Source organism: Molothrus aeneus, chromosome 24 (assembly GCF_037042795.1).
Source record: "Molothrus aeneus isolate 106 chromosome 24, BPBGC_Maene_1.0, whole genome shotgun sequence".
NCBI classification, from domain to species: Eukaryota; Metazoa; Chordata; class Aves; order Passeriformes; family Icteridae; genus Molothrus; species Molothrus aeneus.
This window is the reverse complement of record NC_089669.1, coordinates 4,258,369-4,273,101: the sequence shown is the minus strand read 5'-3', so window position 1 is coordinate 4,273,101 and position 14,733 is coordinate 4,258,369. Positions and strand designations below refer to the sequence as shown.

The 14,733-nt window shown below is 54.9% G+C and overlaps 2 protein-coding genes across 3 annotated transcripts in view; both read left to right on the top strand.

The window, feature by feature from the left end:
• The first annotated feature begins 2,025 nt into the window (after positions 1-2,025).
• On the top strand, positions 2,026-12,372 carry AMPD1 (adenosine monophosphate deaminase 1). 2 transcript variants are annotated; one of them, XM_066565433.1, is made up of 16 exons: positions 2,026-2,047; positions 3,816-3,827; positions 4,881-5,055; positions 5,472-5,637; positions 6,980-7,142; positions 7,298-7,517; positions 7,880-8,009; positions 8,294-8,488; positions 8,701-8,832; positions 8,914-9,077; positions 9,195-9,321; positions 9,739-9,902; positions 10,242-10,362; positions 11,181-11,354; positions 11,745-11,855; positions 12,217-12,372. In XM_066565433.1, the coding sequence occupies exons 1-16, from the start codon at positions 2,026-2,028 to the stop codon at positions 12,370-12,372; spliced, it is 2,232 nt and encodes a 743-aa protein (XP_066421530.1). The 2 variants fall into 2 exon arrangements, with proteins under 2 accessions (XP_066421530.1, XP_066421529.1); XM_066565432.1 differs by lacking the exon at positions 3,816-3,827.
• A 485-nt stretch (positions 12,373-12,857) lies between these two features.
• DENND2C (DENN domain containing 2C) overlaps positions 12,858-14,733 on the top strand; it is a 28,283-nt gene continuing 26,407 nt past the window's right edge. The window contains 1 exon segment of the mRNA XM_066565427.1: positions 12,858-12,926. Within this exon segment, the coding sequence (XP_066421524.1) occupies positions 12,858-12,926 (69 nt within the window).

Here is a 14,733-nt window from a genome sequence, read left to right as displayed (position 1 = left end):
GGCTTTACTCAGATTTCCACCATGAGCCCACCCAATCTCACCCTGTGATTAAAAAAGCTGAGGGATCAAAAGACCAAGATTCTCTTGAGGAAGATGACCTCTGTATCCTAAAGGTCATTTTTGGTTTCAGATGTGAATCCCAAGATCCCAAGGAGGGTTAAGGGCTGATTTAGTCCTTGTGGGAGAGCAAACAACAGGAAACAGATTTTATGGGCCTTGAATGAAACAGTTAAACAATAATGTGGTCTGGAGACTCTCAAACTTGGGGATGGGTGAGAGCAAGAAGAATTCAGAACCTGCAAATTTTATCAGCATGAGAGGGAGACCAAAGCTGTACCATCATCGCAGCTTTGCCCTGGTGCTGCTCCTCTGCAGTTGCAGGGAGGGAAATTTATATTTTTGGGGAATAACAGGGAAAGGGGGGTAAAATTCCCTAAATTCTGAAGAATTTCTCAATTGTCACCCAGCTTGTTTTGAAGTTGTGCCCATCAAATAAAGGGAACATCTCTTCCAAAGAGTTTCTGGATGCTGTGGAAATGATCTCAGCTGGAGAAGGTGCTCCAGGTCTCACCTCACTGGATTCCTGTGCTCCTAAGGACAAAATCCATGGCTTGTTATTTCCAGCTCTGTATTTTATTTTATTGTATTTTATTGTATTTTATTGTATTTTATTGTATTTTATTTTATTTGTGCAGGTGACTCTCTCACCTATTCTAGCCTTCTTCTTAGACAAGAGCTTTCCATAGCTGCTCCTGCAAAATGTGGCACAGGAATCCCTTGGATGCACATAGAATTCCAAATAATGGTTCTGTTCCAGGTGGTTTTTCTGTTCCCTTCAATGCTCTGACCAAAGCCACCCTTTAAACCAGAGCCCAAATGCTTTGTCCTATTCCAGGGCAGCTTTTGAACTCCATCAAGAATAGAAGCACAAACAGGGAGAGACTTTTCTTCACCTCAAAACTCTTTTATCCTCCTGACCTGCTCAGTTTCACCACTTCCCACCAGGAATCTGAATCAGGAGCTCAGAGTTATCCTGGCAGCAGGCAGGACACAACAAATTCTGGCCTTCCTCTTCACTCACAGGTGATTTCCAGCTGCAGGTGAGATCTGAAGAAGGTTTGAGGACACCCCAAAGGAGGGTGCAGCCCTCAGAGCCAATTTGCGGGAAACAAACTGCTTCAGATGAAGGCAGGAGGTGCCTCCCAAGCTGAGAGCTGCTGAGCCAGACCCAAGCTAAGGCAGGAGCTCCCTGGCCCCCCTTGGGCTTGACTGAGAGCTGCTCTCTGTCAGATCAACCTCAGTTGTGGCTCACCATGTCCTGATTATCAGATCAACATTACACACAAAGCTTGGAAAAGGCAGTTCCTGACAAGCTCAGGAACAAACTGTGGCTCCTTGCACCTTCCTTTTATTTGTTGGGTTCAGCTGGGAAGAAGAGAGGACATCTGGGCAGCCCTGTAAAATCCAGGCTTTCAAACACATCCCTCCCTCAGGAAAAGCCTCTGAACAGCTCAGGTGAGAGCACATGGTTTGTACCTATCCACAGCTCCTGTTCTGATTGGGAATTTCCTTTAAACCTTTGGTTCAGCATAGAAGACATCAGGTTTTAGTCTCTCTTAGTCTCTCTCTTTAGTCTCTCTTTTAGTCTCTCTTAAAAGACTGAATTCCACAGACCACATTAGAAAGGAGCAGCTGCCCTGGAAATCAGAAATCTGGCCAGACACCAGGTGACACTTGACAAAATGAAAAATGCAAACCTGACTTAAAGAAAATGATTAGTTAAATTTGATTAATTAAATAAAATTTAATTAAATTTGAGCCTTGCTTTCACCTGTTTCAGTGCAAGTGCTTGTGGCTGCACTTTAAATAGTCCCACAGTTGATCTCCACTCTCCTTTTAGAGTGGGAGAGTCTGATTACAGGGAAGGGAAAGCAGTAAAATTAGTGTTGAGCTGCCAGGCAGTCACTTGGCCCCTTGTGCTCGGGGACTCTGGGGTGTTACTGAGGCTCTGCAAACGCTGCTGAGATGTCCCGGGTGAGAATTCCAGGTAGGTCTGAAAGCCAAGTGTGAGCCAAGGGGCCACAGGGCAGGTTCCAGCCCCACAGCCTCAGAGATTTGGATGTGTGGTGCCCAGGGGACCTCACTGGGGCCTTTGAGCATTTTTCTTCCTGCTTGGAGATGGTTTTGGATAGTGCAGTGAAGAAACTGTGTTATTGTTTAAACCTTCCTTTGCTTGTAATGAAGGAAAATATTGTCTCTCCTGGGTGAAATGTGTCCTGAAATGACATCATTAAATCCCTGTGGAAGGGCTCAGAGGGATTTCAGGAATCTCTGGGCACCCTGGTGAAGCTCAGCTGTGGGGAGCTGCAGCCCCAAGGGGCTGGGAAGCAGGAGCTGGGCAGCAGGAGCAGGGCCAGCCAGGCTCTGCAGGGCAGTGCAGAGGGACATGTGGCAGGTGACTGCAGAGCCCTGGGTGATAACAGCCCCAAACAGCCCTGATAGGAGCATGTTTGGAATTGCAGGGCTGTGGTGTCAGAGACGCTGTCCCAGCACATGAAGCTGGTGTTAAAACCTTGCCCTGCACCATCAGGGGGAGGCTCTGACCCTTCCTGAGTGCAATTTCCATCCACTAAAGAGATGAAAGGTCAAACTAAACATTTCTGGGATGCTTTGTAGGCAGATGAATATGTGGAGTCAGGATTCTGGAGCGTGTGTTCCACAGGCTGGGCTTTGGGCAGTCAGCAGCTGTGATGCCAGAGCTGCAGCCTGAACTGCTGGGTCAGAGAAAAAGGACAGGGGCTGAGCCTCAGAGTGCTGCTGCCACCCTGTCTGAGCAGCAGAGAGGCTCTGAGGGACTGCAGTGTCCCAGCTGTCTGATCCTGCTGGGGAATAAGGGGAGCTGTGAGCACAGGGCGATGGAACTCGGCATCTCTGAAATGACCACCCACGCTGGGGGCCGCACAGGACGGTAGTCAAGGGCAAAAAATAGCAAAGCCTGGTGCTCTGAGTCTGGAATATCTGCTTGCCTGGTCAGCAGAAGGCTGTGCTGCCCTCCCTGTGTCCTGCAGGTGCAGTCGAGCCCTTCCAGGCCAGCACAGGACTGGTGCCTGCCAGGTGTGGAGTGAGAGGATCTGGGCTCTGGAGGATGCTCCACCTTGGGCACTGCAGGGGAAGCAGGGACTGTGCCAGGCAGAAGCTGTGCCAGAGCCAGGCTGGGCTGGCTGGGAGGGAGGGACCTGCAGTGGGGTTTGGTTCCACACTGAGGCATCACCGAGGCTCTGTCGTGGGACAGGCAATGCTCAACGTCCCTCTGTGCTCCTCAAAGTGACAAATTCTGCTCTGCCTTTTCCTTTTCCTGTACCTGAAGGGGCTACAAGAAGGCTGGAGGGACTTCTCACAAGGGCAGGGAATGACAGGACAAGGGAGAATGGTTTTAAGCCAAAGGAGGGTGGGTTTAGATGGGATATTGGGAATTAGGAATTCCTCCCTGTGAGGGTGCTGAGGCCCTGGCACAGGTGCCCAGAGCAGCTGTGGCTGCCCCTGGATCCCTGGAAGTGTCCAAGGCCAGCTTGGACAGGGCTTGGAGCAGCCTGGGACAGTGGGAGGTGTCCCTGCACATCAGATGAGCTTTAAAGTCTCTTCCAACCCAAACCATTCTAGGATTCTATGATTCTTTTCTAAGTGGAAGGATTTGGCTAAACTTGTACTTTGCTAATCCCTTTTTAAAGACTGATGAGGTGACAAGGCTAAAAGGCTCAGATTTTGAGGGGCTGATCACAACAGCTTTTCTTTTGTCTCTGTTTTATCTCAAACAGCAGAACACAAACGTGAGTATTGCTGGGTTTCTCTCTGCTCTGCTGTGTTACTGCCTAGACATGATCTCTGGAACCATGCAGCAGTTACATGGTCATGGAGATCATGGAGATCATGTAGATCATGAAGATCATGCAGATCATGAAGATCATGATCCTGGTGATCCTTCAGCAGCTGGGAAATGCTATTTCCTGGCAGTGCCAGCTCTGCCCATCGGCGTTACACAGAATGGTCCCACCTTTTGGTCCTTTGATACAGCACCAAAAGATGCAATTTGTTACATACCATTCTGCATCCTGAGTGCTGTTGAGCTCTGTCTGCTCTGCTTTGGTCCTCACCTGTGACCATGTCCTGTGTGACACTCGATGGAGAGGTCCATCCTTGGGCACTGATCCCCACTTTGCTTCATGTCCAGCTGCCAAAACCTGCTGTCAGAGCCCCTGTGCTGCCATGCAATCATCCGCTTCTCGGAGCTGCTGCCAGCAGAACCCTTGGGTTCTTGTTTTATGGTGTTCTGTTGGCAGAGGAAGGCCTTTTAACCTTCCTTCTCCTCCTCCATAAAGCTCCAGCCAGCCCTGTGGCAATGGTGGCCCTGGCACCTTTGCAGCACGATGCACGTGGTGGGCTGGGAGTGCCCAGCTGGGCATGCCCTGGGATGGTGGAGCTGAGCGCTTGGGCTGCCAGCTCTGCCCCATCCATGCCTCTGTCTCCCCCTGACTGCTGCAGCAAGTGGATTTTAGGCTCCCTGGAGCTCTAAGGGCTCTGCCACGTTCCCCTCTTCTCCCAGTGCATGATCCCATAAGTGCCCTTCCCAAGGACCTGCTTCTCTCTGGGCCTTTTGGCAGCATTTTGGGACTGTGTTTACTTTTCCTGCTGTACTGGGGGTATCAAGGGATGTCTCCAGCCCACCAGGAGTGGCCCAGCCTTGCTGCAAATTTGGGAGGTGGCTCAGAGTCTTCTCTAGGGTGTGGGGGCCACAAGGAAAGGGCAGCTGAGCACGGAGCTGCCTGGAAGTGGCACCCACTGGGAATCTCCTCCCTGTGGGACACTGAAACTCCTCTTTGCAGAGATGGACGAGTCCCTGCGCTCCTTTGCTGAGAAGGTCTTTGCCTCTGAGGTGAAGGATGAGGAGGTCAGGGGGGAAATCTCTCATTTTGATGTGGAGGATATCTGCCCCATCTCCCGGCAGGAAATGACAGTGCACATGATGCTGCAGGAGGCCAGCTCCGCCGTGGAAATGCGGTGAGTTCCCAGGGGAGGAGCACAGCCTGCACCTCCTGGCCACAGCAAACAGGGGGGATGGAATCAGGCCCTTGGGCACAGCTCACCACACCTGTGGGATAAATCCTTGATAATCCCAGGGCATCTGTCAGGTACTCCAGGATTTCCTCTCTAATTGCTTCCACTGTTGGACAGAAAGACGCCCTTGGCCCATTCCCTGGGTGCCAGCACAGCCACGGCCACGGAGCTGTTGGGGCGGGAGACTTGGGGACAAGCCGGCAGCTATTTCATGGCAGTGCCTGTTTGAGGTGCTCAGGAATCACCAGTGAGCTGGATCGCGATGTGCACAGCTGGAACACAGCTGGGGGAAGTGCCCCTGGCCCTGCAGCTGTGTGTGACCACGGAACGGGGCTGTTTGCCTGAGCCTTTCCTCGCAGCAGGAAGAAGCTGATCCGCATGAAGACGACAGTGCTGGCCCCGCCCGTGGCCCCGGGGGCTGTCCCCAGCCTGGCTGTCACCGAGGAGGCCAGCTCCACCTGCCCCCAGTACCAGACCGTGCCCCACTTCCAGCGGGTGCAGATCACTGGGGATTATGCCTCTGGGGTAGGTACGGCCATGGCTGCTCCCTTTCCACCCCTCTGTACCTGCTGCACTGGGGACAGTGCCTCCCACTGTGCCTCACAAGCATCTGGGGGTGCCCTGCTGCATCCCTGGGCATCCAGAGCTGAATTCCTCAGCAGGAGCTGTGGGGTGCTGAATATTCCCATGGGATTCTCCAGGGAGAGCTTGGCAGGGCAGCCTGTGCTCACTCTGTCACATCCTCTCTGTTTGCACACAGCTCTGTCTGAGCTCTGTGTACATCCAGGGATCCCAGAACAGCTGAGGGTACTCACCAAGCCCTGGTCAGGCAGGGTCACCTGGAGCCATTTGACCAGGACTGTTATCACATCCCATGCTAATCCTGCCTCCCTCTCCTCCTCAGCCTCCTATTACATTTGTGCTGCTTCTAAGAACCTCCTGGAATGTTGCTCAGCCTGGAGCTGCCCAGCAGAGGGGATCTGGAAATCCCTCCCTGCACTGAGCACATTCCCCCTGCCATGTGTGTCCTAGCTGGGAGTGCTGGTTTCCTGACCTACTCCACTCCAGTATCTCCTGACTGCCCAAAACACTTGTTTGTGCAGTAAATCAAAAATCACTGACACACAGGGTTAGTGCATCTTGTTGTTCCTGCTTCAGTTTCAGCCTGGCTCCAAAAATAGCTTTAATGTTTTGCCCAGGCCTGGCTTCCATTTCAGGGTCCATTACTGATTGCAGTGAGGAATGTAAGAGGGGGTGACATCAGAATTCCCTGGTTCTGCAACCAGGAGCTTCCCTTTGTCATGCCTGGGTCTCTGCCTATCATCCCTTCCTTGCCTTGCTCAGGCAGAGCAGTGGGACATTGATGTGATAGGATTTGGTACATGATATGATGAGATAGATGAGATAGAGGATGATATGAAATGATATGATTATATGGTATGACAAGAAAGTTGGAGAGGGACTTTTTACAATATCATGTAGTGACAGGACAAGGGGGAATGTCTTCCCACTGCCAGAGGGCAGGGTTAGATGGGATGTTGGGAAGGAATTGTTCCCTGTGAGGATGGGGAGGCCCTGGCTCAGGGTGCCCAGAGAAGCTGTGGCTGCTCCATTCCTGGAAGTGTCCAGTGCCAGGTTGGATGGGGCTGGGAGCATCCTGGGACAGTGGAATGTGTCCCTGCCCACAGCAGGGGCTAGAACAAGATGAGATTTAGGATCCCTTCCAGCCCAAACCATTTTTTTTACATTTATCCTGCCGTGACCGAAATCTCCCTCCAGCTGGGTGCACCAGGGTGTGTTTCTTGGGCACACCCTGGTGGGTCCTGTTCCAGCTGTGTGGGTGCCTTCAGCATCACCTCCCCTGCAGGTGACAGTGGAAGACTTTGAGGTGGTGTGCAGGGGCCTGTACCGGGCGCTGTGCATCCGGGAGAAGAACATGCAGCAGTCACTGCAGAGGTTCCCCAAGACACCCTCGCAGTACCTGCGTGCCATCGAGGGCGAGCCCTGGAAACCCAGTGACGTTGGCCCAGGTACATCCAGCACCCCAGGGGCTGCCTTCAGCACGGGGCAGGGCTCAGGTGCTTGCCCAGGCCCCCTCCTTGGTGTCACAGGGGTGGGGTGGGGGAGCAAGGCAGGCCTGGGAAGTTTGGGCTGGCAGCCTGATGGAATTCTCCTTCTGCTGCAGTGTTCACCCCACCAGTGAAGGATGGACAGGATCCCCTGGACAGTGGGAACCTCCCTGAGGACCTGGGATACCATGTGCAGATGAAGGATGGGATCGTTTATGTCTATGCAGACAAGGCAGCAGCTGAGAGAAACGAGCCAAAGGACCTGCCCTACCCCAGCCTCGAGCACTTCATTGATGACATGAACTTCCTCTTGGTCCTGATTGCACAGGGGCCTGTGTAAGTGCACAACCCACCAGGTCCTGCCTCGGTGGGCAGAGGGAGGTCAGGGCAGCCCACTCCCTTCCTGGAACAGGGAGGAACCTGCTGGTGACACACCTGCCTGCACAAGTGTCCTCAGTGCTTGTCAGCCCTCTTGGCTTGGGTCTTAAGCAAAGCAGCACTCAGGGGCTGGAGACAGGAGCTGCAGGTAGGCTCCCAGCTGGCCAGCCTTCCTTCAGAGCTCTCTGATAGAGCCAGGGGAGGCACCTCAGGGGAGCAGGGCTGGCCAGCACGAGCTCCTCCAGCCCAGGTGGAATCTGTGTCCCTGTGCTGTGAGGGGAGAGGAGCCCAGTGCCTGTTCTGCCCTTTGCTCTCACCAGGAAGACCTACACTCACCGGCGCCTCAAGTTCCTCTCATCCAAGTTCCAAGTGCATGAAATGCTCAATGAGATGGAGGAGATGAAGGAGCTGAAGAACAACCCCCACCGTGACTTCTACAACTGCAGGAAGGTAAAAGGCAAGGCTTAGAGCTCCAGGGACCCTGGAGAGGAGCTGTCATGGTGCCTGCCCCTCCCTAATTGGGTATTAGAGTCCATGTGTGTAGCAGCAGCAGCATTGCTCCTGTGAGTGGGAATCTGCTGCCTTCAATGCTCTTGGCAAAGCTGTGCCCTCTGGCTGTGTTCACCTGCTGGGCTGAGCCCTGCTCACACACAAGGTGCTCACCTGAGGAGTTTGTTCACCCCCCTGGGATGGTACCTGAGCATCCCAGCCTGAAGCTGTCCCTGTTTTCCCAGGTGGACACACACATCCATGCTGCAGCCTGCATGAACCAGAAGCACCTTCTGCGTTTCATCAAGAAATCCTACCGTGTGGATGCTGACCGTGTGGTCTATAATGCCAAGGGCAAGCAGCTCACCCTGAAACAGCTTTTCCAGCAGCTCAAACTGCACCCCTACGACCTGACAGTGGATTCCCTGGATGTCCATGCTGTAAGTGGTAGGACATTTAATGTAAGATCACTCTTGGGCCACTCTTCCCCCCATGGCTTTTGCCTTCTCTGTGCACCCACACTTGTTGTGTGCATTAAGATTTGTGTCAGGGTGCAGCAGCTCCTGGTGATGTTGTTTTGGGTGGTTTGGCTCAGTCCCTGCTCCCTGCCAAGCTGTGAGGGCAGTGTTTGAGCCTGAGCTCCCTGCTGCAGGGCCGGCAGACATTCCAGCGCTTCGACAAGTTCAATGATAAGTACAACCCCGTGGGGGCCAGCGAGCTCAGGGACCTCTACCTGAAGACAGAGAACGCCATCAACGGCGAGTATTTTGCTACCATCATCAAGGTATGGAGAGAGGGCAGGAGAACAGGGTGAAGCTGTGCTGCTGCTCTGGCTCCCCTTGCCATGGTGTGCTCTGGTTTGCAGGAGGTTGGCTCTGACCTGGAGGATGCCAAGTACCAGCACACGGAGCCCCGGCTCTCGATCTACGGGCGGTCACCTGAGGAGTGGGCCAGGCTGGCCAGCTGGTTCAACACCCACAGGGTCTATTCCCCCAACATGAAGTGGATGATCCAAGTGCCCAGGATTTAGTACGTGCTGTGGGGCTGAGGGAGCACGGAGCCTTATAGACCCCTCATCCCTGAAAGGGTTGTGGGGACAGTGGGCAGTGTTGTCCCTCTGGTAGCAATTAATCCCTTTGTCCACAGTGATGTGTTCAGGTCTAAGAATTTCCTTCCCCACTTCGGGAAAATGCTGGAATATATCTTTGTTCCTGTGTTTGAGGCAACTATCAATCCACAAGCCCACAAAGAGCTGAGTGTCTTTCTACGCCATGTGAGTGTCACCTGGTGATGTTGTCAGGTGTGGGGAGAACTCGCATCCCTGTTTGTGCACAGGGTACTGGCCCTGACAGGGAAAATGGCATCAGTGGGCCAGGGGGCTCTGCCTCATTCTGGGGAAGGGGGATGTGGCCAGAAGGGCAGAGGGGTCAAACTGCTTGGGCTGGCTGCTGTGGGGAATTGCTGTGTACCCATCTCCTGGGGAGGGGTGGGCTTTATTCCTGGTGCTGGACAGCGCTGGGGGTTGTGATAATCCTTATAAATACAGAGCAAGGTCTGCAGCCTTGCCTGACCCTGCCCTTGTGGGGCAGAGCCAGGCTCTGGTGAGCTGTGGTGGGGCAGAGTGAGCCCACCTGGGAGTGACGAGGTGGGGAGTGTGAGATGCACCTTTTTTGTTCCTTTTGCCAACCAGATCACGGGCTTTGACAGCGTGGATGATGAATCCAAGCACAGTGGACACATGTTCAGCACTAAAAGCCCAAAGCCAGAGGAGTGGACTTCCCCGAAGAACCCATCCTACACCTACTACATCTACTACATGTATGCCAACATCCTGGTGCTGAACAACCTGCGCAGGTGAGGCCTGGGACCCGCCAAGGGGCTGCCTCCTGCCTTGCCTCAGTTCTTGGATTGTTGGTATGGAAGATGGGGGCTCTCCTCGCTCTGTTTGGAGCATCTTGTCCCAGAGCAATCCAGACCCCCCTGGGTAGGAGGGGTGATGCACTGGGGAGAAAGTTCAGGGGTTGCAGAGATGCATCTATCGCACACACAGAGGAGAAAAGAGAAGGAGTAATGTGCTCCTAGGTCAAGCTGGATTCCTGGGGGCTCATGGTAGGGGCAGAGCTGGGCCTGAAGTTGGGTCCAGCCACCCAACCCTGCTGTTTGCTGCTCTGAGTGCTCCTTCCCTGTGCCCAGGCAGCGTGGCATGAACACGTTCCTGTTCCGCCCGCACTGCGGCGAGGCCGGGGCCCTCACACACCTGCTGGCAGCCTTCATGACAGCTGATAACATCTCCCACGGGCTCAACCTCAAGAAGGTACGTGGGGCAGGACTGCCAGGAGCAGCCCAGGCACGGCAGAGTGGGAGAAGGGCTCACAGCTGCCTCAGGTAGCTGGCAGATACCTGTGCCACTGCTTTACACTGACACAGCCTGACTTCAGGCAGATGTTAAATGGTTCTCTGGGCTTCTCCAGGCATGTTTGGGGATGTGGCTGAGCAGTGTATTAGATTTTGGGGGTTTAGCCTCACTGACCCATCACAGAATAGGATTGTTATCACTAGAGCCAGCTAAGTTTGATATCAGACAGCTCCTTGGCTGTGATGGTGTTTGCAGGGGTCCCAGGATGAGGGAAGAGATGAGGATCTGACTCCATGTTTCAGAAGGCTTGATTTATTATTTTATGATATATATTCTATTGAAACTACACTAAAGAATAGAAGAAGGGATTTCATCAGAAGGCTTGAAAGGAGTAGAAAAGAAATTGAATGATAATAAAATCTTGTGACTGACCAGAAAGTCTGAGCCAGCTGACTGTGATTGGCCATTAATTAGAAACAACCCCATGAGACCAATCCCAGATGCACCTCTTGCATTCCACAGCAGCAGATAACCATTGTTTGCATTTTGTTTCTGAGGTCTCTCAGCTTCTCAGGAGAAAAAATCCTAAAGAAAGGATTTTTCATAAATCACGTCTGTGACACTTGGCCTCTTGTACTCCTTACCCTGGAGCACTGAGTGCTGGCTGGCCCATCTCTCTCCTTGCACACAATTCCCTGGCTGGGACCAGTCTGATCTTACTCTGGAGAGGTGGAAAGTGCAGAACTTGAACATGGTACCTCTGCTCCTCTCTGCAGAGCCCGGTGCTGCAGTACCTGTACTTCCTTGCCAGAATTCCCATTGCCATGTCCCCACTCAGCAACAACAGCCTCTTCCTGGAGTACGCCAAGAATCCTTTGCTTGACTTCCACCAGAAAGGGCTCATGGTGTCCCTTTCTACAGATGACCCCATGCAGTTCCACTACACCAAGGTACAGTGTGAGCTGAGCGCTGGGGCTGGGACTGTGTGGGCCTCGGTTTTTTGGAAGCCAGTGGCACTTGCAGAGGGTTCAGCATATGCTGGGCCATCTCCCCCTCCACCAGCAGATGTCCAGGTAGGATATTAGGAAAAATTTCTCCACTGAAACAGGGGTCAAGCATCTGAACAGGCTGCCCAGGGCAGTGGTGCCTGGAAGTTTTCAAAAAATGAGAACACGTGGCTCTTTGTGGTGTGGTTTAGTGGGCATGGGGGTGTTGGCTGAAGGTTGGACTTGATCCTGGAGAACTTTTCCAGCCCCAAAGATTCAGTGAGCTGTGGGACAGCCCCTGCAGAGCACAGGCTGTGCTGGCAGACGCTGCTGACCCCTAACCCTGTGCTGCAGGAGCCCCTCATGGAGGAGTACGCCATCGCTGCCCAGGTGTTCAAGCTCAGCACCTGTGACATGTGTGAGATCGCCAGGAACAGCGTCCTGCAGTGTGGCCTGTCCCACGAGGTGGGTGTCCTGTCCCCTTGGGGGTGTGCCCTGCAGTGTGTCCTGTCCCATGAGGGATGTGTCCTGCAGTGTGTCCTGTGTCACAAGCTGCCTGTTCTGCAGTGTCTCATATCCCACGAGGTGTGTCCTCCCCCATGGAGTGGTGTCCTGCACTATGTCCTGTGCCATGAGGTGTGTCCTCTCCCACATCGTGGGTGTCCTGTCCCATGCAGGGGGTGTCCTGCAGTGTCTCCTGCCCCACGAGGTCCTTCTGGGGTGGTCCTGCCCACAGCCCGAGAATGGCACCAGCTCCACTCGTGGGCTCAGAGCTTCTCTCTCTACCGACTTCTGAGGTCGGTACCGCTGTCTTTGCCTCTGGCAGGAGAAAGTGAAGTTCCTGGGTGAAAACTACCGGGAAGACGGGCCCGATGGCAATGACATTCGGAAGACGAACGTGGCCCAGATCCGCGTTGCCTATCGCTACGAGACCTGGTGCTACGAGCTCAACCTCATCGCCGAGGGGCTGAAGAACGAATAGGCGGGGGTCGGACAGCGGGGCCGGGGCCGTGCCGGACTGTGAGGGGAGCCGGGACCGGGGCCGTGCCGGACTGTGAGGGGAGCCAGGGTTGGGACAGGGCCGTGCCGAACCGCGCGGCCCCGGGGCAGCAGCGCAGTAAAACCCCGTCTGTGAAGCGGCTCCGAGCGCCTGAGGGAAAGGGAGCGGGACTGTCGCCTGAGTGACAGCCATGCCAGCCAATGGGCGATGGATCTGTGCGCCCTGAGGCGGGGCGGGAGTGGGATCTCGAGCTGAGTGACAGCCACAGCAGCCAATCGATGGCGGCTCCGTGAGCGCCGGGAGTGTCCTGCGGGAGCGGGCCGAGGCGGCGGAGAGACGGGACGGGGCGCGGCTGGGGCGGGGTCTCCTTCTGAGTGACGGCCGCGTGAACCAACGGGAAACGGCTCCGGGCACTCCGGGGCGGGGAGGAGGCGGGGTCACCGCTTGAGTGATGGCTACATCAGCCAATGGGAGGTGGTTCCGTGCGCGCCGGGAGCGTCCTGCGGGAGCGGGGCCGGGAGCGGGCCGAGGCCGCGGTGAGACGGAGCGAGGGGCGGCAGGACCGGGCGGGGGTTACGCCGGGAGGGCGAGCGGGTGGCCCGGGGGTTGGGGCTTCCCGCAGTCGCGGCCGGGCTCGGAGCTGCGGGCCCCGAGGGTTCCCCGCGTCCCGGCTGCGGACAGGCGGGCAGCGGCCGGTGCAGCATCTTGTCCGTGTCTGCCGAGCCGGAGGAAGCAGGTGCTGCTCCAGCTGCCCGGAGGAGACGCAGCTCCCCGGGGGAGCCGGGCTTGGGGTGGGTTCGTGTCCCCCACTCGTGCAGATGCCTGAGGGGGAGGGTGCCGGAGGAGCCCAGCCGGGAGTGTCCGGTGGTGGGCACAGGCGGTCGGGCCCCGCTGGCCGTCGGGGAGCGCTTCTCCCGTGAGGGCGATGGAGCGCGGGCTGCTCGGAGCTGCTGCTGCTGCAGGGGCTGCCCGCGGGGATGGCCAAAACCATCGAGCAGGGCACCGACAGCAGAACTGGCAGCTTTCTCTCCTTGGGAATGTGGTTTCAGGAAATGGAATTGTCTCGAGGCTTTGCATGGAAAATGTGTAGTGTGCTCTCTGGATTTCAGGGCTGGAAAAAGAGTCAGGGCTCCCCGTCACACCTGCCGAGGGTCCCTCCCACTGCCCCATTCTGTGTTTCTGTACCGAGCTGTACACACTGCTGGGCTGTGCTGAGTTAGGGCTCGCTGGGTATTTGTGCTTGTTGCACTGAGGTGAGTGGTGCTGGATGTGTTCAGAGCTCCTTGGCACGCTGGACCAGTCTCCCCTTGCCTTCCCCAGCTCGCTATATACACACAGCCCTCTGCTCCAGTGACACGGCCTGGCTGGGAGGGCACCTGGCTGTGACAGAGCCCAGGCACTGCTGGAGCAATTCCCCCTCGCAGCTGGGGCTGGCATCAGTGAGTGATGGAAGGAAGGTAGAAGAGAAGTTGCAGGAAAACCAGCCCCTGGAAATGTGTATTTGAGCACTGGTGGCTGGAGGATCTGACCTGGATGTGACCTTGAGTCCTAGTGCTGTCCATTGCTGCTTGGCAAAATTTTACTCTCAGTCTTCCAGTTGTAATAATCTGATATGGATATGACTCAGTGGGCAGCTCTGGAACACATAATCTGAATGGTGTCTGAGAGGTTTTCTGGTGCTGCCTTAGTCTGCACCCTTTGAACCTCCTGGAGCAGCTGCCTGGGTGCTGCTGAGACATTCCCAAGGGAATGAGTGGTTGGTTGTGGCCTCACACAGCCTGTCTGGGGTGGCCCATGTAAAGCCACACAGGCTTTGTGACTTTCCTTTGGAACCTCACCTCTGATGGTGGCACCAAGGAAGTGCTCCAGGATAAGTTGTGATTGATTTTTAACTCCATGCCCAGCTTGTGCCTCATTTCTGGTGTGCAGCTGCAACACTCCTGGGGCTGGCAGCCAGCCCAGGGTGTAGGGGCTGAGTCAACTGCTGTTGTCAGTATTGCTACCCTGGGCATTCAGATCCTGTGAGTCAGGTCAAAAACCCACGACTTTAAAAATAGTACATTGTGGGTTCTGTCCATGTGCACCCTGGTGTAGCAGCCTTCAATGCTTACATGCTGGAAGTGGTCTGGTTTGGGGTATTTTTATATCTTGAGGAAAAAGTTGCTTTCAGGAAGTTGAATTTCATCACTTTAGAAAAGGACAGTCAGTAGAAAAGTCTCAGCACCCGTGAGGGTCAGAGTTAACCTCCTTTTGCTGTGTAATTGGGATTAGCAGCACGTTTTCTGTGGCCAGGAGCTGTGGCCATGGATCTAATGGGGCAGAACTGCTCCTCAGCAGGAGATG

What these genes read in the sequence shown, in the direction of transcription:
- AMPD1 (XM_066565433.1), top strand. Translation starts at nt 2,026, where the DNA reads ATGTCCCGGGTGAGAATTCCAG. An exon ending in ACCCAGTGACGTTGGCCCAG is followed by an intron (nt 7,143 to 7,297) that starts GTACATCCAGCA and finishes CTTCTGCTGCAG; the next exon opens with TGTTCACCCCACCAGTGAAG. An exon ending in TGCAGTTCCACTACACCAAG is followed by an intron (nt 11,355 to 11,744) that starts GTACAGTGTGAG and finishes CCTGTGCTGCAG; the next exon opens with GAGCCCCTCATGGAGGAGTA.